Genomic DNA, 27992 nt, shown 5'->3' with positions numbered 1-27992 from the left:
TGAAAGCACCCTAAATGCAGAACCCATTGTGCACAGAGACTATTGCCTCTTCCTGTTATTCCAATTCAACTTCCTGTGGGGTGTGGCAAAACTTTACACTAATTAATTGAAAAGGAGACAATTCTTCAATGCAGATCTTTGCACAGTCCCTTGCTAAACCACTAAGTGCTTTGTTCCCTGCGATGCTGTGCTAAGGTTTTACTGCACGTATGCTTGAGAAACTGCCACCACAGGGGGGTATCTGAGCATGCTCAGTAGAAAAGATCACTTCCCCTACTGTACGCAACTTTCCTACCAAACTCATTAATCTCTATCACTGGTCCATTAGGCCTGGTTAAAACAATTAGCATCTGCGGCACGCTAGCCAGGGAAAACCCCACCATACAACTCGGAGCTCACGCTGGGGAGTTAATGTGTTTGTGTGTGTCTCTGATTGAGCCCTCCACAGAATGTGCATTCATTTGAATAAATTGATAGATTTCAGCCTACAGTTTCACACAGATGCTGATTGGATGAGCAATAATATTAAGCCGTTGCAGCTGTAGCACAAACAGAAAGACGATGAGCGCAGAGTCATCAGAGTACTCCTTAAATGTTATTGCACGTGTTCTGCTTAGTATCAGATGTTTCTCCTAAAATTCGGTCGGTGAAATAAAACTAGAGCTATTGAGGTGTTAAAATAAATGATTTCTGATTTCTGATATCAGATTTCTGACCTTTCATTGCAGACTTTGGGGTCTGAGCCCAGTTTGAGACATTGTTGAAACTCTAGAGGAGACATGTGTGAGATTACTGGGGTCTTTTGTCTCAGGAGAAACATCTGAGAAGCTAAAGACTTCAGTCCCCGTTTAATCTCATTGAAATCCGGGAGAAACAATTGAGACTCTAAAGAGTCAGTCGTAATTGTGATGTCCAGTTTGAGTGTTTCTGGATCTTATAATGAGAGATCAGCAATTGAAATTGTACGGAAATTGTAATTTTTAGGAGTTCATTGTTCTCAGTATCGTCTCAGATTATTCTCCTAAAGTCCGTTTGGAGAAAGAAAACGTATATAGCAGCCAGATTATTTGATTTTGAGATAATTTGATTAGAAATGTTTGAGTTCCCATTGAAGTCTCTGACTTTTGATTGCAGACTTTCGTATCTTGGCAGATCTGACCACAGTTAAGTCTGTTGAAATGTCTTCTGAAACTCAAGTGGAGAAATGTAAGATCACTGGGGTCTTTTTCTCAAGAGAAACATATGAGATACAGAATACTCCATTTAATCTCATTAAAATCTTGAAGAAACAAGTGAGGCATTAAAGAGTCCTCATTCGGGATTTTACCGTCCAGTTTGAGTATTTCTGGATCTTGTGCTGAGAGATCATTGATCAGAGGACATTTTATTGCTCAGGAAACTTAAAGAAGTTCACTGTTATGTCTCAGTATCATCTCGGATTATTCTCCTAAAAAAGAAAATATATAAAGCAGCCAGATTATTCTATCTTTAGAGAATTTGATGAGAACCGTTTGAGTTCCTATTGAGATCTCTGACCTTTGATTTGCCGATTTTGGTATCTTTGCAAATCCGAGAAACATTTTGAGACATTGTTGACATCGTTCTCGTCTGAAAACTCTAGCGGAGGCAAATGTAAGATCACTGGTGTCTTTTTCTCAGGAGAAACCTCTGAGAAGCAGGAATCTTTCACAAATGTTTCCATTCACACTGTCTATAAGAAACAATTGAGATTTCATGTGTGATTTTTCTTTTCCTGAGGGCAGAGCTGTTAATGAAGATGAAGGCTTCCCGAATCTTTGCATCTCATGTCTAGCGACTTTTCCCCGACCTCAGACAAACGGCTAATTAACGTTAGCATGTAATCTGACTAACGTTGACCCTGTAACCCCGTCCATTCATCCTTTTTTGTAGTCGGTCTCTGTAGAGATCAGTGTCTGCTCTTGATCCTATTAGCACTTCCAGCATCGTCTCTCTCCACACAGCACGACGCTCGGCGAGGTTTTATTTTCTACCGCAGTGGCCAAATGATGGCGATGCAGCATGCTTGACAGGGTAATTACTTTTAATGAAATAATACGACCATCACAGGCATCAATTAAAAGCCGTGCTCATTAGAGGGGTTTGCGCTCGTCCCTCATCCCTCCGTTTTCTAACGATCCAAACAGCACGGAAGCTAAATCGAAGATTGCTGAACGTTTCCCCCCTTGGGAGCGATGGCTCACAACAAAAACAAGAGAGAGAGAGAGGAAGACAGAGAAAAAAGGGGAGCTTGTCAATAGTGAAAGAGAAAAAAACACTGTACACACACACATTGTTCTGTTTATCTTTATAATATTACAAAAAATGTGGCCATAAATGACCTGTTTTTCACTCAATGAGACCTTCTCAGGCCTCTTGCTGAGACCTCATGACAAAGACCGCAGATACATCACATTAGAAACCTCACACAACAGGCTTATACTGAAAAACCTCTCCTGATAGACCTCACTCCAGAGACCTCACGCCAGACTCCAGATAAAACACATTAGAAACCTCACACAACAAGCTTATACTGAAAAACCTCTCCTGATAGACCTCACTCCAGAGACCTCACTCCAGACTCCAGATAAAACACATTAGAAACCTCACACAACAGACCTATACTGAAAAACCTCTCCTGATAGACCTCACTCCAGACTCCAGATAAAACACATTAGAAACCTCACACAACAAGCTTATACTGAAAAACCTCTCCTGATCGACCTCACACCAGAGACCTCACTCCAGACTCCAGATAAAACACATTAGAAACCTCACACAACAGACTTATACTGAAAAACCTCTCCTGATAGACCTCACACCAGAGACCTCACTCCAGAGACCTCACTCCAGACTGCAGATACATCACATTAGAAACCTCACACAACAGACTTATACTGAAAAACCTCTCCTGATAGACCTCACGCCAGAGACCTCACTCCAGACTCCAGATAAATCACATTAGAAACCTCACACAACAGACTTATACTGAAAAACCTCTCCTGATAGACCACACACCAGAGACCTCACGCCAGAGACCTCACTCCAGACTGCAGATACATCACATTAGAAACCTCACACAACAGGCTTATGGCGCTTTTCCACTGCATGGAACGGTACGGCTCGGTTCGGTACGGCTCACTTATGGCGCATTTCCACTGCATGGTACGGTACGGTACGGCTCGCTTCGGCTCGCTTTAAATGGTACCTGCTCTGTTGAGGTTCCAAGCGTACCGTACCGATACTAAATGTGACGTGAAAACACTACAGATCACTGATTGGTCAGACAGACAGAATCGTCACTATCAGCGTCATTGTATTTGCGACACGAGACACTAAACCCACTCGATTTAAATAGCCAGTAGACAACAGCCACCGCTGTAGCACCTGTTTTAAAACTACTTGCTTGACTTGCTTGAAGAAAAAAGAAAGAAAGAAAACTTCAATAAAAAAGAAATGGCTGAATCGTGGTCAGTGGACGAAGTGCAGACGTTCGTCTCGTTGGTTGCCGAGGAGCGGATAAACTATAACGGTCAGACTATAACCCCACCCACTTTGAAGCGGTACTAACTGCAGTGGAAAAGCAAACCGAGCTAAAGCGAGCCGAGCCGTGCCGTGCCGAGCCGAGTCGTACCAGCAGTGGAAAAGCGAAGCGAGCCGAACCGTGTCGCGCCGAGCCGAACCGTACTGAGCCGTACCGAGCCGTACCAGCAGTGGAAAAGCGCCATTATACTGAAAAACCTCTCCTGATAGACCTCACGCCAGAGACCTCACTCCAGACTCCAGATAAAACACATTAGAAACCTCACACAACAGACTTATACTGAAAAACCCTTTCCTGATAGACCTCACACCAGAGACCTCACTCCAGAGACCTCACTCCAGACTGCAGATACATCACATTAGAAAGCTCACACAACAGGCTTATACTGAAAAACCTCTCCTGATAGACCTCACGCCAGAGACCTCACGCCAGACTCCAGATAAAACACATTAGAAACCTCACACAACAGACTTATACTGAAAAAGCTCTCCTGATCGACCTCACGCCAGAGACCTCACTCCAGAGACCTCACTCCAGACTGCAGATACATCACATTAGAAAGCTCACACAACAGGCTTATCCTGAAAAACCCTTTCCTGATAGACCTCACACCAGAGACCTCACGCCAGAGACCTCACTCCAGACTGCAGATACATCACATTAGAAAGCTCACACAACAGGCTTATACTGAAAAACCTCTCCTGATAGACCTCACACCAGAGACCTCACGCCAGAGACCTCACTCCAGACTGCAGATACATCACATTAGAAAGCTCACACAACAGGCTTATACTGAAAAACCTCTCCTGATAGACCTCACACCAGAGACCTCACTCCAGACTCCAGATAAATCACATTAGAAACCTCACACAACAGACTTATACTGAAAAAGCTCTCCTGATCGACCTCACGCCAGAGACCTCACGCCAGAGACCTCACTCCAGACTCCAGATAAATCACATTAGAAACCTCACACAACAGGCTTATACTGAAAAACCTCTCCTGATAGACCTCACACCAGAGACCTCACGCCAGAGACTCCAGATAAAACACATTAGAAACCTCACACAACAGGCTTATACTGAAAAACCTCTCCTGATAGACCTCACACCAGAGACCTCACGCCAGAGACCTCACTCCAGACTGCAGATACATCACATTAGAAACCTCACACAACAGGCTTATACTGAAAAACCTCTCCTGATAGACTTCACACCAGAGACCTCACGCCAGAGACTCCAGATAAAACACATTAGAAACCTCACACAACAGGCTTATACTGAAAAACCTCTCCTGATAGACCTCACACCAGAGACCTCACGCCAGAGACCTCACTCCAGACTGCAGATACATCACATTAGAAACCTCACACAACAGGCTTATACTGAAAAACCTCTCCTGATCGACCTCACACCAGAGACCTCACTCCAGACTCCAGATAAATCACATTAGAAACCTCACACAACAGACTTATACTGAAAAAGCTCTCCTGATCGACCTCACGCCAGAGACCTCACTCCAGACTGCAGATACATCACATTAGAAACCTCACACAACAGGCTTATACTGAAAAACCTCTCCTGATAGACCTCACACCAGAGACCTCACGCCAGAGACTCCAGATAAAACACATTAGAAACCTCACACAACAGGCTTATACTGAAAAACCTCTCCTGATAGACCTCACACCAGAGACCTCACGCCAGAGACCTCACTCCAGACTGCAGTTACATCACATTAGAAACCTCACACAACAGGCTTACACTGAAAAACCTCTCCTGATAGACCTCACGCCAGAGACCTCACTCCAGACTCCAGATAAAACACATTAGAAACCTCACACAACAGACTTATACTGAAAAACCCTTTCCTGATAGACCTCACACCAGAGACCTCACTCCAGAGACCTCACTCCAGACTGCAGATACATCACATTAGAAAGCTCACACAACAGGCTTATACTGAAAAACCCTTTCCTGATAGACCTCACACCAGAGACCTCACTCCAGACTCCAGATAAAACACATTAGAAACCTCACACAACAGACTTATACTGAAAAACCCTTTCCTGATAGACCTCACACCAGAGACCTCACTCCAGAGACCTCACTCCAGACTGCAGATACATCACATTAGAAAGCTCACACAACAGGCTTATACTGAAAAACCCTTTCCTGATAGACCTCACACCAGAGACCTCACTCCAGACTCCAGATAAAACACATTAGAAACCTCACACAACAGACTTATACTGAAAAACCTCTCCTCAGAGACCTCACACCAGAGACTATATATTATATTTATTAATTATATTAAAATTAAAGCAAAGTATAAAATAACAACTTTAACTTTGTTTTAATTTTAAAGTATTTGTATTTTTTTGTATTTTTGTCATTTTTATTGCTTTCAGTTTTGTTGAAATGTCTATATAATTTTTATACATTTTAATTTAATTTTTTATTTAATTATTTTATACTTTTTTTTATTTATTATATAATAAAATTATATTTTGTTAATTTATTTAATAATCATTTTTATTTTATTTTTATTTTAGTTCAAGTTAAATATAAAAGGGAAATGTTGCCTTAAATATAAATATTTAAAAAAAAATGTTTTTTATATTTTTTCACTTCATTTCGATTAACATTTACTTTAAGTAACACTAGTGTTTAATGGTTTTAGTTTTATAAGAGACCTCACATTATAAACCTCACGCCAGAGACCTCCGCAGACACTTAATAATGCAGAATGAGATTATAGCAACCGAATTGCAAAAGTTTTTCACAATCTAAACTCTGGAAAGTTGTTTTATGAAGCCCGCAGTGGAAAGCGTCTAACATGTCCTGTTTGTTATGTAATTTCCAGTTTCACGGATGTGTGATGTTATTATTTCATCCCAGGATTCAAGCCCCACTTTCTCATGGACACAGAGGCTCCTAATTGATTTATCTCTCTCTTATTCCCTTCTTCATCTTGCTTTTCTCTCCCTCGCTCTCTCTTTCTCTCGCTCTCCTTTTCTGCAGCAATTTGGGAAGATCTTAGACGTGGAGATTATCTTTAATGAAAGAGGATCAAAGGTATGAATGACGCTTGCTTTCTTCCCCTCTCTGTGTGTGTAGCGACGATCTCTTCTGAACTCTTTATTGGCTTAGAGACGCCGGTTTGATCTTCCTCGAGTCAGATTAAAGACTGTAAAGTCGAAGACATGGCAGCGCACATAATCAGAGCTAGTTCAGGGTCAGAGGTCAGCCGCTCGCAGGACTTCACCGTAATCTGCTGTTTGTTCAGACGACACAGGGAAGGACGTACAAACTCTTGTGCTGCTGATGTGGACTTCAGGCTTTGCCGGGCTATATATGTCACAATTATAATAGTTATGATAAAATTGACCTATTCGTTTTCCTCCAGAGCCTATCGCTGTGAGGGATAGGTGAGGCCGGGGCTAGTTGTCACACTGACAAGATATTTTGGAGAACTGCTTGCTGGAACATTAAACATTGAAAAGCCCTATTAGATTTTTTTGATAGTTAATCAAAGGAATTCCCTTGGACTAGCAAATATAGACTGCAGAAAAAAAGTGACATTTACACTATTACTGGCCAATAAAAAAGATACATGTGACTCTCGATCTATAGCGGGGCGTGTTGTCACACTATATGGGTAAAATGGGAATCATCTGATAGATAGTTTTTAAACAGGGTGTTTTATGCTTTTTTAAAGCAGGATTATTATTGTTGACTAAAACGTAAAACTACTAAAACATTTTTGTTAATTTAAAATAAAGCTGAAATAAACTTAACCTAAGCAAAAATTAGAAATGTTGCCCTGCCAACTAATTGAAATTATTTTAAGATGGAAATAAATAAAAACTAAAACTAAAACTGAAATAAAAATAATTTAAATTAAATTGTAATATTAAAAAATTAAAAAGAAAAAAAATATATATATATCTTAAGCACATAACAAAATTACTCAAATTAAAATGAAAGTAAATAAAAACAAAAATAAATTCTAATTCAAAATAGTAAAAAAAATTATAATATATAAATAATAGTAAAATAACACATGTTATATATTATTATTAAAAAACTAAAATGTTGAAATTGCCAAAAAATATACTAAAATATTTATTTGGGATAGATTATAATCAATAACATAATATAATATATATATAAAATCTATATATTATATTTAATTGACCAAAGTGCCTGGTTTGATTATATAGTGACTGTTGAGTCTTAAAGGGATACTCCACTTTTTTTGGAAATAGGCTCATTTTACAACTCCCCCAGAGTTAAACTGTTGAGTTTTACCGTTTTTGAATCCATTCAGCCGATCTCCGGTTCTGGCGGTACCACTTTTAGCATAGCTTAGCATACATCATTGAAGTGGACAAGACCATTAGCATTTCTCAAAAAAAAAATGACCAAAGAGTTTCGATATTTTTCCTATTTAAAACTTGACTCTTCTGTAGTTACATCGTGCACTAAGAGCGACGGAAAATGTAAAGTTGCGATTTTCTAGGCTGATATGGCTAGGAACTATACTCTCATTCCTGCGTAATAATCAAGAAACTTCACTGCCGTACCATGAGTGCAGCAGGCGCAGGCACTTAGTCCCGGTCACGTTGGAAGTTACCGAGCTGGGGACTATTTTCAGGCGCTGCGTCATATCATTACGCCTGCTGCACTCATGGTACGGCAGTAAAGTTTCTTGATTATTACGCAGGAATGAGAGTATAGTTCCTAGCCATATCAGCCTAGAAAATCGCAACTTTACATTTTCCGTCGGTCTTAGTGCACGATGTAACTACAGAAGTGTCAAGTTTTAAATAGGAAAAATATTGAAACTCTTTGGTCATTATTTTTTTTTGAAATGCTAATGGTCTTGTCCACTCCAATGATGTATGCTAAGCTATGCTAATAGTGGTACTGCCAGAACCGGAGATCGGCTGAATGGATTCAAAAACAGTAAAACTCAACAGTTTAACTCTGGGGGAGTTGTAAAATGATCCTATTTCCAAAAAAGTGGAGTATCCCTTTAATGTACGTTGCGTCCGGAAAGTATTCACGGCGCTTCACTTTTACCACATTTTGTTATGTTACAGCCTTATGCCTCCAAAATGGATAAAATTCATTATTTTCCTCAAAATTCTACAAACAATACCCCATAATGACAACGTGAAAGAAGATTGTTTGAAATCTTTGCAAATTTATTAAAAATAAAAAAATCACATGTACATAAGTATTCACAGCCTTTGCCATGACACTCAGAATTGAGCTGAGGTGCATCCGGTTTGCACTGATCATCCCTGAGATGTTTCCACAGCTTGCTTGGAGTCCACCTGTGGCAGATTCACACCTGTCTAAATAAGGTCCCACAGTTAACAGTGAATATCAGAGCACAAACCAAGCCATGAAGTCCGAGGAATTGTCCGTAGACCTCCGAGACAGGATTGTATCGAGGCGCGGATCTGAGGAAGTGTACGGAAGACTTTCTGCAGCATTGAAGGTCCCAATCATCATCCGTAAATGGGAAGGAGTTGGGAACCACCAGGACTCTCGTGGAGAGAGGAGAACCTTCCAGAAGAACAACCATCTCTGAATCTCAGATATATATGCCATGAAGAATCCTTAAAGGTGCAGTGGAGATGGAGATCACAGCGTGCTCTGTTGTGTGCCCTATAAAGCCCATTACCCATGATGCCTTGCTCTCCCCACCACCAGCGTTGCTGGATAATGAACCCACCGGCCCATTAATAAACAATCTATTTTCTAAGAAGCAGCAATTTGCATTCAATATGTTTGTCCCTTTTGAAAAATGGGCTCTCTTTTCCCCCTCTGTGTAAGCTAATTATTGCATGATAAAACAGCGGAGCCGGCGAGAGCAGATGCTGTCGTGTGAGATGTCCACAGGATTCATTTGGCCCTCAGTTCCCTTCCTCAATTTATTCCTTTATCTCTCTGACTGATGTAGATGTGTATGTGAATCAAGCGGGAGTCGCTGAAGTTCCCGCGCGCGAGCGTCTAATATTAACCGACCCCTCGGGCTGATAGTAGCTCATCCTGTATTATCCAAACACCATCCAGCAGTCCATCATCTGAAGCCCCGCCCCCTCCTCACTCTGATTGGCCGCTGCATCATGATGATCTTCCACACTAACTGCACCTCTTATTGGCTCTGAGTAAAGCAGCATTTCACACTTCTGAGAGTGTTTTAGGTGTTATTTCTGCCGAATCATGACCTGACTGAGCCTCTTTACATACAGACTGTGTGTTTTACTGTAGTGTTTCTCTGTAACCCTCATGATCCTCCCTTTCGTGGGCTCCTGACCCCCTTCAATGCTGTTTCTCTCTCTCTCTCTCTCTCCTCCTGCTTCACTCCATGCGTCCGCAGGGCTTTGGCTTTGTAACTTTTGAAACGAGCGCAGAAGCAGATCGCGCGCGGGAGAAACTAAACGGTACAATCGTAGAAGGACGTAAAATCGAGGTGCTTTCCTTTTCCCCTTCTTCCTCTTCCGTCCTCCTTTCCTGCCTGCTGACCTCATTTCCTGTCCTCATCCTGAGATTCACGAGCATCTGCATGTCACCTCACCTGCCCAAGTGTGTGTGTGTGTGTGTGTGTGTGTGTGTGGCATTTTAAAGGAATATTCTGGGTTAAATGCAACATGCTCTATTGACAGCTTCTGTGACAAACACTTATAGGGTTCATCTAAATAAAACAGTAAAAACATGTCCAGGTCATATTTCACCCCAAAATGAAAAGAATAAAACAAGAAACTGTATTTAATATAACGAAAATGTTTTTTTAACCATGTTTTACAACCATTAACATGTATTGTATTGTGTTTTTACACCCCAAATCCCTCCAGAAAAAAATGTTTTATAATTGTTTTCTATTTTTTTTACTGGAAAATCCTACTATATAATTTGTTTATTTAGCATTCTTTTAATTTCCTTAATTTAATTATTTTAATTTTAATGATATATTAATATAGCTAATTATTTATTCATATTATCGTTTATTTTAGTATTTATTATATTGTATTATATTATATCGTATATCTTATCATATTATATTTATTAATTATATTATATTATATTATATTATAATGATGTATTATATTATTTGTAAGTATTTTTTGTACACATTTTTCATTTGATTGATGACCTGAGAAAAATTTCACATTTAGTACATTATTATCTGACAGCAGCTGCTGTCAATAGATATTAAGATATTAATATTTCTTAAATATTTGATCTTTGAGAGGAGTTTAATCTGTTGGATCTAAATCTTTAAAATATGTATTAACCTGGTCTTTCATTAAATATTGTATAACTAGCCCAAAGCAAACTGTATGTTAAGAGAGAATGCAGATTGTCATATCAGCTATCACGTTCAAAAGGTTTTTTTTTTTTTCAAAAAGTCATGGGAGATTTTTGTTCATTGCTTGTGTATGTCATCAATTAAAAATGTTCATTAAAAAATTAAAACAAAATTGCAGATATTTAGCTAAATATCCGGATATAATAACATTCTGTAAGTGTGCATGAACTCAGAACAGCCGGAAGAGATGCATTGTGGGTCATTACAGGAACAGCCGAGAGATATTACTCTCATGCATGCGTGTTTTGCATGAGCGCAGTGTTTTTATGCATGTGTTTTTGATGTATGTTCCTGCGGCTCGCTCACATCTCTCTCTGTCTCTCTCTCTCTCAGGTGAACAACGCCACGGCGAGAGTGATGACGAATAAGAAAGTAGTAAACCCGTACACGAACAGTAAGAGCGCCTCTCTGCTCATAAATCTCCTTCACCTGCTGCCTCAGCATTACAGCGGCTGAACGCTCCTGACGATCACTGACAGATGTTGTCTTAACCCCAGTGGGATCTATTAAAGTCAGATATTTCCCTCTCTGTCCTGTGTGTCTGCAGGCTGGAAACTCAATCCGGTCGTCGGAGCCGTTTACGGGCCGGAGCTCTACGCAGGTGAGGAAGACCGCTGGAGAATATCGCTTTATCACTTTATTTTATTGTGAAACTAATGATACATACAACAACAATGTGTGTTGCTTAGATGGATGGATGGATGGATGGATAGATAGATAGATAGATAGATAGATAGATAGATAGATAGATAGATAGATAGATAGATAGATAGATAGATAGATAGATAGATAGATGGATGGATGGATGGATGGATGGATGGATGGATGGATGGATGGATGGATGGATGGATGGATGGATGGATGGATGGATGGATGGATGGATGGATGGATGTCGCTTTATCACTTTATTTTATTGTGAAACTAATGATACATACAACAACAATGTGTGTTGCTTAGATGGATGGATGGATGGATGGATAGATAGATAGATAGATAGATAGATAGATAGATAGATAGATAGATAGATAGATAGATAGATAGATAGATAGATAGATAGATAGATGGATGGATGGATGGATGGATGGATGGATGGATGGATGGATGGATGGATGGATGGATAGATAGATAGATAGATAGATAGATAGATAGATAGATAGATAGATAGATAGATAGATAGATAGATAGATAGATAGATAGATAGATAGATAGATAGATAGAGTTAGGGGTTTATCATTTGTGTGTTAGAGGTTTATCAGGTGTGTGTTAGGGGTGTATCAGGTGTGTGTTAGGGGTGTATCAGGTGTGTGTTAGGGGTGTATCAGGTGTGTGTTAGGGGTGTATCAGGTGTGTGTTAGGGCCGGGGTGTATCAGGAGTGTGTTAGGGGTGTATCAGGTGTGTGTTAGGGGTGTATCAGGTGTGTGTTAGGGGTGTATCAGGTGTGTGTTTGGGGTGTATCAGGTGTGTGTTAGGGGTGTATCAGGTGTGTGTTAGGGGTGTATCAGGTGTGTGTTAGGGGTTTATCAGGTGTGTGTTTGGGCTGTATCAGGTGTGTGTTAGGGGTGTATCAGGTGTGTGTTAGGGGTTTATCAGGTGTGTGTTTGGGCTGTATCAGGTGTGTGTTAGGGGTGTATCAGGTGTGTGTTTGGGGTGTATCAGGTATGTGTTAGGGGTGTATCAGGTGTGTGTTAGGGGTGTATCAGGTGTGTGTTTGGGCTGTATCAGGTGTGTGTTTGGGCTGTATCAGGTGTTTGTTAGGGGTGTATCAGGTGTGTGTTAGGGGTGTATCAGGTGTGTGTTAGGGGTGTATCAGGTGTGTGTTTGGGCTGTATCAGGTGTGTGTTTGGGCTGTATCAGGTGTTTGTTAGGGGTGTATCAGGTGTGTGTTAGGGGTGTATCAGGTGTGTGTTAGGGCTGTATCAGGTGTGTGTTAGGGGTGTATCAGGTGTGTGTTAGGGGTGTATCAGGTGTGTGTTAGGGGTTTATCAGGTGTGTGTTAGAGGTTTATCAGGTGTGTTAGGGGTGTATCAGGTGTGATTTAGGGGTGTATCACGTGTGTGTTAGGGGTGTATCAGGTGTGTGTTAGGGGTTTATCAGGTGTGTGTTTGGGCTGTATCAGGTGTGTGTTAGGGGTGTATCAGGTGTGTGTTTGGGGTGTATCAGGTATGTGTTAGGGGTGTATCAGGTGTGTGTTAGGGGTGTATCAGGTGTGTGTTTGGGCTGTATCAGGTGTTTGTTAGGGGTGTATCAGGTGTGTGTTAGGGGTGTATCAGGTGTGTGTTAGGGGTGTATCAGGTGTGTGTTAGGGGTGTATCAGGTGTGTGTTAGGGGTGTATCAGGTGTGTGTTAGGGGTGTATCAGGTGTGTGTTAGGGGTTTATCAGGTGTGTGTTAGAGGTTTATCAGGTGTGTTAGGGGTGTATCAGGTGTGATTTAGGGGTGTATCACGTGTGTGTTAGGGGTGTATCAGGTGTGTGTTAGGGGTTTATCAGGTGTGTGTTAGGGCCGGGGTGTATCAGGTGTGTGTTAGGGGTTTATAAGGTGTGTGTTAGGGCCGGGGTGTATCAGGTGTGTGTTAGGGGTTTATCAGGTGTGTGTTAGGGCCGGGGTGTATCAGGTGTATTAGGGTCCCGTCCCGCCCGGGCCGATCGGGGGTTAAATGTCCCGCTCAAAGGAGCAGTGCTGATGCCAGTAATTTTCCACTTTATGGAAGTGAACCCAGGACCGCTGCGTTAGCACTCGAATCCACCAGCGCCCCAATAAAACTACTCATGCTAGCGTGTTATTAGTGGAACTAGATGCCACGTTGGATTCCATTACCAATAAAAGCACACGCTATTGAACACATCATAACCGCTGTTTTAATTTATTGCAGTCAGATGGTGGTCGCGTCATTAGCGCTGCTAGTTAGCTCTCGGCTCAATTTGATTAGCAGTCACGGATCACATTTCTTTTAAAACTCTTCGCTGGCACAAATGAAGAATTCAGCGCAGAGTAATTGGCTTTAGTTCATTTTGCGCTCTCTGTTTTGAGTTCATTCTGATTTGCCCTCGAGTCTCAATGACTGTAAAAGTCTTTCATAAGGAAAATGAAATGACATTAGAGCTCAGCAGAGCCATACGCTAACACGCGCTAACGTACGCTAACATACGCTAACACAACGCAGACACACTAATCCACTAGAACACATCTAAACATGGAGGGTTACATACAGATTTACACACACACACACACACACACACACACACACACACACCAGTCTATCTGCACCTCAAAACCTGTGTGCGCGTGAATGTGTGTGTGTGTGTGTGTGTGTGCATGTGCTGTGTGTGTGTGTGTGTGTGTGTGTGTGTGTGTGTGTGTGTGTGTGTGTGTGTGTGTGTGTGTGTGTGTGTGTGTGTGTGTGTGTGTGAGAGAGTATGTGTGTGTGTGGGTGTGTGTGTGTGAGAAGAGAAAAATCCACTCACTCTTATCAGATTGGCTCACAGAATGAGAGCAATGGAGTGAAAGATGCCGCTCGGAGTGTAATCGAGCAGTGACACACACACACACACACGGGGGTTTCTCTCGTTTACTGCCGTCTGTTAGACGAAGCCTTTGCATTCTGATGAGACGAGCTGCTAGTGTTTCATCTGGAGGAAGTTCATGGTCCGTCTCAGAGCGCGACCCTTTAAATAACACAGATCATCTGATCGTTCCCTCGTGAAGCTGCTGAGACACACACACACACACACACACACTTACAGTTCATCAGGACTAAACATCAGCACACGTTCAGCAGTGATACACACATCAGCAGTGATATACACATCAGCACACGTTCAGCAGTGGCACACACTTCATAGCGTTTCTCCTCACTTATTTACAACAGAGAATTATGTCATTTACTCTAACTCATGTTGTTCTAAACCCATCCATCCATCATCCATATATCCATCCATCCTTCCATCCATCCATATATCCTTCCATCCATCCTTCCATCCATCCATCCATATATCCATCCATCCATCCATCCATCCATATATCCATCCATCTATCCATCCATCCATTTGTCCTTTCATATATCCATCCATCCATCCATCCATATATCCATATATCCATTCATCCATATATTCATCCATCCATTTATCCATCCATTCATATATCCGTACATTCATCATTTCTTATATCATCCATCTATCAATCTATCCATCCAACCATATATCCATTCATCCATCCATATATCCATCCATCCATCCATTCATCATTTCATATATCCATCCATCCATATATCCATTCATCTATCCATCCATCCATATATCCATCCATCCATTCATCCTTTCATATATCCATCCATCCATATATCCATCCATCATCCATATATCCATCCATACATTCATCCTTTCATGTATCCATCCATCCATCCATCCATCCATCCATCCATCTATCCATCCATATATCTATCCATCCATCCATCCATCCATATATCCATCCATCCATCCATATATCCATCCATCTATCCATCCATCCATATATCCATCCATCTATCCATCCATCCATCCATCCATTCGTCCTTTCATATATCCATCCATCCATATATCCATCCATCCATTCATCCATTCATCCTTTCATATATCCATATATCCATCCATTTATCCATTCATCCATATATCCATCCATCCATTCATTTGTTCATTCATTCATTCAAACTATTTGGGCACCTTTGGACTCTGAATTCACACTTAAAATTGTGTAAATGTCATTGCATTAGATACAAACAATGTCAAACCAAGTGGCATCCGCATTAAATTATGCCATACACTGTAAAAAAAGAAAGAAATAATTTGATCAGTAAGTCATGGCAGCTTATGTTTTTACAGTACTGTAACTCATCAAAACAAGTTAAGCTATTCCAACTTTTAAGTTAAACGAGATTCAACTGGGTTGTGAAATTAATTTCAACTTAAATTGTATTTAACTGACTAAAAAAAACAGTTGATTATACTTAAAATTTTAAATTTAAATAATAAAATAATTATACAATTTATGTTATTGTATATTTTATAAGTTGTTTACAATTTATATAATTTTATACAATTATATAATATTTTGTATCAATATAGAAATATTATTTTATTTATATAATACACATTATTTTATATATATATATATATATGTGTGTGTGTGTGTGTGTGTGTGTGTGTGTGTGTGTGTGTGTGTAAGTATAAAGTTATATGCAATCATATATATATATATATAATACACGTGTGTATAAATATAAACTATTATTAAATTATTGTTTTAATTATAATACTTATAAGTAAGCTTTTTTATGATACTCTTAGAAAGCTTTAATAGTAAAGATCAGCGTCTGCAGTCTCCATCTGTGTTGTGTCAGTGTGTTGTGAGTTTATTGAGGTTTGTGTGTGCTGGATTGTGCTGAGAAGTACATGTGCTGATGGAAGCCTTCGTGGCGCCAGATTCTTCCTCCTCCTTTGTTGTTTGCAACCCAAACCTTCCCATGAGCCTCTAGTGATGAGTCTGAGGTAATGAGCTGAGAGAGTATCCGGCCCGGCCTCGCTCTGGCATCAGTCGCTCCGCTGCCACGATCAGTTTGTGTGTTGGCACTGCTGATGGAAATGTAGACGCCGAATATCTTTTCAAATGACTTTGACGAATGAACAAAAGCATCGCTCGCACTGACGTGACTCTTATTAGAGGACCTTCACGCTCACTTTACACTGAGAATCACTTCAGCGACACGGACACAGAGAGGAGAGGGGGTTTATACTATCAGGAATTCCTTCCATGGAATAATTCACCATCAATTCTATCATCGTTTATTCACCCATATGTTGTTTTTCAGTGCAACAAAAAAAAAACTTTTCCATTCAATGAAAACTTCACTGCAAAAAAAATTGTTGAGCTAACTTAAAAAAAATAAGGCTACTGATCGCATTCAACTTTTTAAGTTAACTCAACTAATCCACTCCAGTTAAAATCTACTTAAATACGTTTGTCCATCTAATGAGTAGCAGGTAATCTTTTGAACTTAAAACTTCTTGTCAAAAAAAAAAAAACAAAAAAAGGTTGAAAAAAAAAATGAAAGTTGAGTGTAATAGGTTGACTTATTTTTTTAAGTTAGCTCAACTATTAATTTTTGGTTATCTTGACAAGAAGTTTTAAGTTCAAAAGATTACACTCATTAGATGAAGGGGTTTATCAGGTGTGTGTTAGGGGTGTATCAGGTGTGTGTTAGAGGTTTATCAGGTGTGTGTTAGGGGTGTATCAGGTGTGTGTTAGAGGTGTATCAGGTGTGTGTTAGGGGTTTATCAGGTGTGTGTTAGAGGTTTATCAGGTGTGTGTTAGAGGTTTATCAGGTGTGTGTTAGGGCCGGGGTGCATCAGGTGTGTGTTAGAGGTTTATCAGGTGTGTGTTAGAGGTTTATCAGGTGTGTGTTAGGGCCGGGGTGCATCAGGTGTGTGTTAGGGGTTTATCAGGTGTGTGTTAGAGGTGTATCAGGTGTGTGTTAGGGGTGTATCAGGTGTGTGTTAGAGGTGTATCAGGTGTGTGTTAGAGGTTTATCAGGTGTGTGTTAGAGGTTTATCAGGTGTGTGTTAGAGGTGTATCAGGTGTGTGTTAGGGGTGTATCAGTTGTGTGTTAGAGGTTTATCAGGTGTGTGTTAGAGGTTTATCAGGTGTGTGTTAGAGGTTTATCAGATGTGTGTTAGAGGTTTATCAGGTGTGTGTTAGGGGTTTATCAGGTGTGTGTTAGAGGTTTATCAGGTGTGTGTTAGAGGTTTATCAGGTGTGTGTTAGAGGTTTATCAGGTGTGTGTTAGGGGTGTATCAGGTGTGTGTTAGGGGTTTATCAGGTGTGTGTTAGGGGTTTATCAGTTGTGTGTTAGAGGTTTATCAGGTGTGTGTTAGAGGTTTATCAGGTGTGTGTTAGGGGTTTATCAGGTGTGTGTTAGAGGTTTATCAGGTGTGTTTTAGGGGTTTAGCAGGTGTGTGTTAGGGGTTTATCAGTTGTGTGTTAGAGGTTTATCAGTTGTGTGTTAGAGGTTTATCAGGTGTGTGTTAGAGGTAAATAAGAACAAAATAAGTTGATTTTGACTGGAGTGGATTAGTTGAGTTAACTTAAAAAGTTGAATGCGATAGGTTGCCTTATTTTTTTTAATAAGATAGGTTTTAATAACCTATCGCACTCAACTTTTTAAGTTAACTCAATTAATCCACTCCAGGTAAAATCTACTTAATTGCGTTTGTTCATCTAATGAGTACCAGGTAATCTTTTAAACTTAACTTCTTGTCAAGATAAAAAAGAAAAGAAAAGTAGAGCCAACTTAAAAAAAAAAATTTAAGTTAACTTAAAAAGTTGAGTGTGATCGGTTGCCTTATTTTTTTAAGTTAGCTCAACTATTATTACTTATTTTTTTGTTATCTTGAAGTTTTAAGTTTAAAAGATTACCCTCATTAGATGAACAAAAGTATATAAGTTGATTTTAACTGGAGTGGATTAGTTGAGTTAACTTAAAAAGTTGAATGCGACATGTTACCTTATTCTTTTTAAGTTAGCTCAACTACCAAGTGCTTTAAAGCTCGGAAAAGAACATATAAAGTAGGTAAATTAGTAAATGACAACATAATCTTCATTTTTTGCAGATCTCTTCCTTTAATCTCTCGTATAGTCCCTGTAACTCCAGTCAGATCCGCTCTGAAGTGTGTTAATGAGTGTAGATGAGCTCTCTCGTTGTTGCTCGGCACGTTACGCAGATAATGAAGCACTCGCGGTTGATCTGATTAATCTACGTCTCTTCCCCGGCGTGTGGATTACTCTCTCTAACTCCTTCACACAACTGGAAGCATTAACAGTCATCAAGCGGGTTATGAGTCCTTCAGCAGCGGAGGAACTGTCCTGTCAGTAATTAAAATGTATTTAAGATATTTACGTTCTTGTTGAACAGATGCAAAAAAAAAAAAAGAAAACAATTCTATTTTGTCTTTTCATTGTGTGATTCATTGATATGTCAGTGTCAGGACAAAGTAACCAAGTCCTTGTATACAGACAAGTCTTGGTAAACTCAGACATATTTATGAAGAATCAAACCATGTTGATGTCAAAGTTTTGTAAACTTACTGTATCAATGCATCAAACTTGCAGATCTAACTGTGTGGCTTCAGGAGATTTTTCTAAGCATAGACTTGCAAAAATGATTAAACATTATAAAGTGATGTATGTGGTGGCCAATAAAATGGGTAAAAATTATGGGGAAATGGTTAAGAATACTTTTGCCTTTAAAATTGGTAAAAATAAGAGATAAAAAATGGCAAACAAGAAAAAAAATACTTTTGGTAGTCAATAAAATGGGTCAAATTAAGGGGGGAATGGTTAAAAATTTGCTGGCCAATACAATTGGTAAAAATAAGAAAGAAATTGTTCAAAATACTTTTGGTTGCCAATAAAATTGATAAAATTAATAAAAATAAAAAAGGGTAAAAAAAAAATACATTTGGTGGGCAATTAAATGGATAGAAAAAAATTTGGAGAAAAAAACATTTGCTTTTGGTCAAAACAATTTGTAAAATAAAATAAAATGCATTTGCTGGCCAATAAATTGGTTTTAAAAAAAGGCTTTTGTTTGCCAGTAAAAAAAATTAAAATAAGAAAAAATTTATTTGCTGGACAATAAATTGTTTAAAATTAAAAAAATTGTAAAAAAAAAAAAAAAAAGCTTTTGGTGGGCAATAAAATGGGTTAAAATAAGAAAAACTGAAAGAAAAATTATATTTGGTGGGCAATTAAATAAGTAAACAAGAAAAACGGTGAAAATATATATATATATAAATTGACATTTGGTGGCCAATAAAATGGATAAAGTAAGCTTATACTATAAAATGTGTGAAAAAATTAACTCACATTGAAGGAGGGACACAAACCCATATCTAGAGATCACAGAGACTTTATGGTGCAACTGAATACCCTAGCAACACCCTAGCAACAAGACTACATGAGTTTTGCATGTGCAAACACCACTCAGCTTGTCTTTAAGTGTCTAGTTGTGTCACAGAGACACATGCAGCACACGTACAGTACTGTGCGTCCTCATAAGGCTCTCGTATGTGTGTGTGTGTGTGCGCAGTGGCGGGTTTCCCGTATCCCGCGGCAGGAGCGACGGTGGCGTACAGAGGGGCTCATCTGAGGGGCAGAGGTCGTGCCGTTTACAACACCTTCCGTTCGGCTCCTCCTCCTCAGCCCATCCCGGCATACGGAGCGTGAGTCATATTCATATTCACTAATATTAGGAGATCAACAGAGAACAAAACTTGAACTGAATTCAGCTGAGTCAAGTTTGTTTCATAATTGATGAACTTTGGCAACACTGAAAATGTTAATAAACTGAATTGAATCAACACTGAATTGAGCTGCTTATAGCTGGATTAAACTCGTTTCAATATTAAATAACTTCACAGCTATTGAACTAAACTGAATTGAGCCGAATAATGACGCACCATTTTCTTCTGTAGAGCTGCTGTGCGGATGAAATTATATTCGTTTCATAATTGAATAACTTAATATTCCATTATTTTCTTTTTTATGACTGTCTGTATTGCAGAAAGAGTAATAGAAATAAATGTGACTGTTTACTCATCCGCAACAGAATCATCTTCATTTGGAGGCTTTTCACAGCAAATATTGATCTGTGCAACACTAATCAAATGAATTACTCCGGATGCCATATAATTAATGCAATTAAAGGATTGACGGCTCTATTTGTACGTTCCTCTATTCTGCACTGCATGCGCTCTCATACTTCATCTCTCTGCACCAAACTGATTTATTTCTGCGAGTCATGTGACTGTATTCTGCACCACCCCCCCCGCTCCTGACGCAGCAGTTCTCATGCTCATTGGTGATAATCAGACGCTCTCGTTCTCTCGTTTGTTGAACGCAGGGTGGTGTATCAGGACGGGTTCTACGGCGCCGAGATCTACGTGAGTAACTCTGTTAACTCTGGAGGGATGAGAGTGTGTGATTCCAGTCCTGGCGCTCTGGCGTTGATTAACCCGTGAAACCTGATTCACCGAACTCTAGAACCACTTCAGTCACCACACACACTCAGAGTTTGGCAAAGACGCTGCAGTCACACAACGCAGACACTCACTCGCATGCACGCACGCACTCTCACATACACAAACACACACACACACAATTTCACACACACACACACACACACACACACACACACACACACACACACACACACACACACACACACATACACACATTTACTTATGTATCTAAATGGGGACTTTCCATAGACATAATGGTTTTAATACTGTACAAACTGTATATTCTCTCCTCACACTAACCCTACCCCTAAACCCACCCATCACACTAAACTTTCTGCATTTTTAAAAACCTTTAACTACTTTGTTTACAAATGAGGACATCCTCAAAGGGAGGTTTTTGGAGATTTTTTCAAGTTTTGGTCACTTCTGGGTACAAATTTGGCCCCGAAATATAGTTAAGAAGGTACACAACACACACGCACACACACACACACACACAGACACACTCTCTCTCACACTCACACACACACAAAATCCTCAATATGACCACATAACAAATTAATATATCACTCTCACACACACACACTCAAACACACACAAACACACGCGCACACACACACACACACACAGACACACACACACACTCACACACAGAGAAAATCCTCAATATGACCACATATCAAATTAATAACTGTGGTAATGTTAAAGGTTCAGGGAAGAAATAGGCAGGAACCGGCAAACGTTCAATCAAACTATAATCATAAAATAAACACAAAACGAAAGTGAAGCATCAGCCCCTCACAGACGACTGCCACACAAACATCAACAACACAGCGGAAAGTCCAGGCCTGGTCCTCTCTCCTCCTTCACTGTCCTCACTCCTCCTTTTATTCTTCCGGAGTTGGAATTGTACATCTACTATTAGTACACCCAACTTTACCTATAATTACATACTCTATCATCACCCAGCGATATATTAAAAGTTGGATATTTACTGCATACATAACATACACTCATGTAAAGTGATATTATATTATATTTAACTTAATCCACATACTGTACATAAAATACACTCACAAAAACAATAGTATATAGGAAATGCCAGCTGCGTGATATACAATAATTTATATTTATATATTTTATCGCTCAGCTCTATATAAAAAATATGTAAAATTATATATATTACATACAACTTTATCAGCGTACACTAGTGATATAGTATAAAGCAAATCTCAACTGCTTTGTGTATATAACCTCTCAAACTGTAACTATATTATCGCCCAGATGTATTCTGCTAAATGCGACAATACGGCATGAAGATATTATAGAAATATTATAAATATTAACAGCTGCTTTTCACAATGTGTATTGTGAAAAGCGCTATACCGATAAAATTGACTTGACATTCATGCATTTGGCAGACGGTTTTACCCAAAGCGACTTGCATTGTATTCAAGATCGATATTTGATCAGTTGATGCGTTCCCTGGGAATCGAACCCTGAGCTTGGTGTTGCAGGCGCCGTTGCTCGTAATCCAGGTTTGATGCCCGGCAGTTTTCTTTACCACTTATAAAGAAAAAGAAAACTTGACTTTTTTTAAAGAGCAGGACAGAGAGTTTACAGAGAACAAGCCTCACTCAGTTTAGTGTTGTTTATGTGCTGTTGTGTATCAGTGATGTGAGTGTTGGAGCGTTTCTTCACTGGTCCTGCTGTCTGTCGAGGGACCCTCAGTAGTGAACGCTTAGTGTGTTTCTACAGTGAGTCACTGATGAGGTGAAGCGGATTCAGATAAAGGGATTCATCTTCCCCCCGGCACTGCTGTTCACACACACAGGCGCACACACATACACACACACACATCTGTTTCACATAGATAGTGACACACTGACCCTCAGTGACCCGCAGGAGGTCAAACACATTCACACACTCTCATCTCTCTTTCTCTCGTTCTCTGCTCTCAGATCTGCTCCTCACCTCTTTTTTCAAATATGGTTTGAAAAACTGATATATTTTTCATTTTTTTATCTAATCTATTTTTCATTCTATTTTTTTTATTTGGTTTTGTTCAAGTCTAACTGTACGAAACACTGATATATTAGAGTGTTAGTCTTAATAAACATGGGTACTTTTCTCTTCTCATTTTTCTTTTCTTTGCTTGTCTGTTCTTTCTTTTCTTCTATCTTCTTTTTCTTTTCATTTCTCTTTTATTTATTTTTATCTTTAGCTTCTTTTTCTCTCCTTTTCCTTTTCTTTTTTGTTTCTTTTCCCATCTTTTTTTCATTTGCATCTTTTATTTAATTTTTTTCATCTTTTTCTTGTCTTTTTTCCTTTATTATTTTTTCTATTATTTCTTTATATATATATATATATATATATATATATATATATATATATATATATATATATATATATATATATATATATATATATATATATAGGGCTTTTAACAAAGGATTGCTCCAAAGTGACTTTACAGTGATAATAGGAAATTAAAGTAACAGATTCTTTTGGCTTTATGGCAGCTCTAGAATAAAGTTATTTTCCAGCTAAAGTTAGTTTTGATTAATTCTCTTCCATCGCAACAATCATTAGTTATCAACTTAACACGACACCGTTTTAACAGCAGACGATTTTGATATTCTAGGTATTATCAACTGGCCGGAGCTTTGAGATCGCAATAGACGTGAAGCAGGGGCGTAGAATTTAGTAGGGACGCTAGGGACATGTCCCTACCAATATCCAGTGAGACTGATATATCCCTAGCAATAATTTCGATCAAAACTTAAAATATATTTATATATTGTTGTCCCCGTCCCCACCAATTTCAAAATCAAACCTACGCCACTACGTGAAGGACTATAATGCGTTAAGAGCTCGCTCAAGTACTGCGGAGCTAAACCATTTAGTGCTTTGCAAGTAATCAGCAATATTTTAAAATTTATACGATGATTAATAGGCAGCCAATGCAGTGTTGACAGAACCGGGCTAATATGGTCATACTTCCTGGTTCTGGTAAGAACTCGAGCTGCTGCGTTTTCGATGAAGACTTAACAGAGCAGCCATCGAGTGTAAGACAGTATTCTAGGTTATTACGTGAGGAAGTTTTTTGTCCAATTAGATTCTCGGTTTTTTTCAGAATTAAGTAGTAGGAAATTACTAGTCATCCAGTTTTTTATATCAGCTATGGGGATTATCGGCATAACAGTGAAAACTAATTCCATGTTTCCTAATGATATCTCCTAAGGGTAGCATGTACAGAGTGAAACGCAACGGTCCCAGTACTGAGCCTTGTGGTACGCCATACTGAACTTTTGATCGATAAGACATCTCTTCATTTACTGCTACAAACTGATAACGGTCAGATAAGTATGCTAATGCAATTCCACTAATGCCAAAATAATTTTCGAGTCTATTTAAAAGAATGTTGTGGTCGATGGTATCAAATGCAGCACTAAGATCAAGTAACACTAATAGAGAGATACAACCGCGATTGGATGATAAGAGCAAATCATTTGTGACTCTAATGAGAGCGGTCTCAGTGCTATGGTACGGTCTGAATCCTGACTGCAAATCCTTGCAGATATCATTTCTTTCTAAAAAGGAACATAGTTGTGAGAATACTCCCTTTTCTCGTATCTTTGACAGAAAAGGTAGATTTGAGATCGGCCTGTAATTGACTAATTCTGTAGGATCAAGTTGCGTTTTTTTAACAAGCGGTTTAATCATAGCCAGTTTTTTAGACAATTTTAGACAATTCTTCCTCTCCTATGAATACATTTTTTCCTCATGGAGACTACAATGCACTGCCTGATTCAATACTGTAGTTGAAAGTTGCATAGTTATAATTTTCTCCCTGATATTATCAATCTTGTAAGTATAGGTCTAAAATATTTGTAACACGGAGTCGGCTTTGCAGCCTTGGCTAAATTAAGTTTACACGAGACTAGATAATGATCTGAGATGTCATCGCTCTGCTGTAGTATTCGGTATCACCATTGATTCGATGTGATAATATTAGATCTAGAGTATGATTACGACAATGAGTAGGTCCTGGCACGTGTTGTCTAACTCCAATAGATTTCAGAATATCTTTAAATGCCAATCCGGATGGATCTTTTTCATTATCTACATGTTTATTAAAATCACCAACAATTAGGACTTTATCTGCAGCCAGTAATTTAACTCTGATAGAAAGTCAGCAAATTCTTTGATAAAGTCTGCCCTGGTGGCCTGTATACAGTAGCCAGCACAAATCTCAAACGTGATTTATCATATACACTAGATAGTGTTACATTAAGCACCAACACTTCAAAATAATTATATTTGAAACTAGACTTCTTAGTAATTTTGAATGTATTACTATAAATTACAGCAACACCTCCCCCTTTGCCTTTCAGATGAGGTTCATGTTTCTTTTCATGTTCTATTATTAGCTTTTCTGTTTTCTTTTCTTTTACTTTCCTTCTTTTCTGTTTTTACTTTTAAAAGCGCATAATTTCTCCTTGGCTTTTGTAACATGTGTGTGTGTTTTATGTGATTATAGTCGTATGTTTATTATGGATTTCTTTTCAGTACTCTGTCCTTAAAGTGTTAATAATTTAGACTTTTGGTCAGTCTAATGGCCGTTTTTAACTAGATATTCTCCTCATTTCTTTTCTCATCTCTTCTTCTTTCAGCTCCTCTCACTATTTCCTCCGTGTTTTTTCCTCTGGTTGTGTATCTCTCTCTCTCTCTCTTCTCCGCTCATCTTCAGTGGTGTGGTCTGTTATATTTAGCGTCGGGCTCTCAGTGTCCTGGTAAAGGCATGTTCAGTGTATTGGGCCGGAGGTGCTGACAGTCTGATTTATTACCCCGTGTGTTCGTAGGCTGGGGCTCCAATCAGCTCAGTCCCACAGGAAGTTCACCACGCCCACTCCTCCTCACTTCCTGTCCCCGCGGGAACGTGACCTCACAATCCCACGCTCAACCTCTAACCTGATTTCACTCACAAACTCACAAACTTATTCAAGTTTAAATAGTTTTGCAAGTGACGGGAAATCAAGCCGTCTAACTCGAGCCTTACCGTAGCGTTGGAAAGTCTCTGTGTGCTTATTCCAGGAATGCACACGCCGTTCTGTCTCAAATTCACAATAACTCAAAACACAAACTTTCTGTGCTGATTTTAAATGCGGTACAGCTTATCAATGCAAAACTCTCAGCATCCCGAAAGTGTGTGCTGTAGCGCCTCCCAGTGGCGAGCGCTGGACGTTCATGTGTGTGTGTATCGGGCCGGAGAGTGTAAAACAGTGTCTGTTCTGGTTCTGACGCTCTGATTAATGTGTGTTATTAGCGATCTGCCTACAGACAAATGAGCTCCACTCCACCTCAGAGTCTCTGCTGATTATGATACAAGCGCCACATCAACAGAATCTACTCCCTTTTCACAAAGTGTTTCAAAACATAGAGATATGCATCTGAAGGCATCATATGCACACTTTTGAGATGCAATGCTGCACACGCTCAGAGGAAAAAAAGGTACAAAAGCTGTCACTGGGACAGATCACTTTCAAAAGGTGTTTTGTACCTCTTGCTCTGAGAGTGCATCATTCTGCAGAATTGATTCATCCTTTGCAGAGAAGGCAAACCTAGAATGCATTGAGCTCAGTGGAAAAACAGGAGATTTTAAATGCATTGAATATGCACGGATAGATAAATAAATGCATGAATGAGTGTTTTGTGTGTTTTCAGGGCGGATACGCTGCGTACAGATACACTCAGCCTGCGACGGCTACAGCGTACAGCGACAGGTACGAGTTCACACGCACACACTCCTGATATTTAGGGCAGAAACACAGTTACCTTGTAGAAATCTCAACGAGAACCCATCCAGCTGAGAGTAAAGAGGAGAAATCTCAGATGTTTCTGATAGACAGCAAAGAGATGAGATGGAGACTTCTGCTGAAGATCATTAAAAGACTCTGGCAGAACATTTTATTGGATTTTTTTTAAACATTTGCAGTATTAAAGTGTTAGATGTAGTAATTTTTCAAAAAAAAAAAAATGTATTCATATAATTTTTTTATGTTAGTTATACATAGCACTGGTGCTGGAAGTGAAGCAGTGTTATCATTTTAGTATTATGTATATACTATTATAGTATTTATTATAGTTTTTAATAATTATTAGTATTTATTAATAAAAATAGCATTTAGTTTATATTTTTAGTTTTAATTTTTTATTTCAGTTTTAATATTTTTATGTAAAATTGTACTATTATAGTTCTTTATTATTGTTATGAGTATATATTACTATTTATTAATATAAATAGCATTTAGTTTATATTTTTAGTTTTCATTTTTTGATTACAGTTTTAGTAGTATTTAAAAGTATACTATTATAGTATTTATTCATATAATTAACTTTTATATTTTAATTTTTGAAAACTAATTATATCCATTAATATTTTGAGTATTAATTAATATAATTAGTTTATTTTATATAGTTAGTTTATATAATTATATTTAATTTTTTCCATTTCAGTTTTAGAAATGTCCTAATGTAAAATTATACTAGTATAGTATTTTTTTAGTGTTTGAGTATTTATTTTTAAATAAAAAATTAATTACTTTCAGGTAGAGTGATTTTCTTGTATTCTTATTATTATTGTTTTTTGTGATTTTAATATTTATTTTATAATTATTCTACTTTTTAGTCATTTCAGTACTTAAACTTATTTCGTTTCACCAACAATAACAGCATTTCTAATTTTCATTTTCATAAGTTGTTTCTCATCTAATATCGTATATTTCCCCAGCTTTATTTTGCTGGCGAGTCTGAGTGAGGCAGCTATTTGCTAATGAGAAAGAGAAATAAACATAATTCAAGACATTTCTCTGAAACCAAAGCACAGTTTTAATTTACCTTTTGCTTCTCAAGCAAATTTATGTTGGTTTAAAAAGTGTTTGGATATTTTTACAGGAAAACAAGGCAATAATACTGATTATACCGATTACTGA

General features: G+C 38.7%; 1 protein-coding gene across 5 annotated transcripts in view; it reads left to right on the top strand.

The window, feature by feature from the left end:
- The window catches only part of rbfox3b (RNA binding fox-1 homolog 3b), a 134351-nt gene that overhangs the window by 89443 nt on the left and 16916 nt on the right, over positions 1–27992 (top strand). For 4 of the 5 annotated variants that reach the window (XM_056243467.1, XM_056243470.1, XM_056243469.1 and 1 more), the window contains exons 4-10: positions 6586–6639; positions 9959–10051; positions 11282–11342; positions 11496–11549; positions 20067–20199; positions 20880–20919; positions 26725–26783. In XM_056243467.1, the coding sequence (XP_056099442.1) occupies positions 6586–6639; positions 9959–10051; positions 11282–11342; positions 11496–11549; positions 20067–20199; positions 20880–20919; positions 26725–26783 (494 nt within the window). The remainder of the gene's footprint in view (positions 1–6585; positions 6640–9958; positions 10052–11281; positions 11343–11495; positions 11550–20066; positions 20200–20879; positions 20920–26724; positions 26784–27992) is intronic. The other variant, XM_056243468.1, reaches the window with a different exon arrangement.

Source organism: Rhinichthys klamathensis, unplaced genomic scaffold (genome assembly GCF_029890125.1).
Source record: "Rhinichthys klamathensis goyatoka isolate OS25496 unplaced genomic scaffold, OSU_Roscu_1.1 h1tg000799l_1, whole genome shotgun sequence".
NCBI lineage: Eukaryota > Metazoa > Chordata > Actinopteri > Cypriniformes > Leuciscidae > Rhinichthys > Rhinichthys klamathensis.
This window is presented reverse-complemented; position numbering and strand designations above follow the sequence as displayed.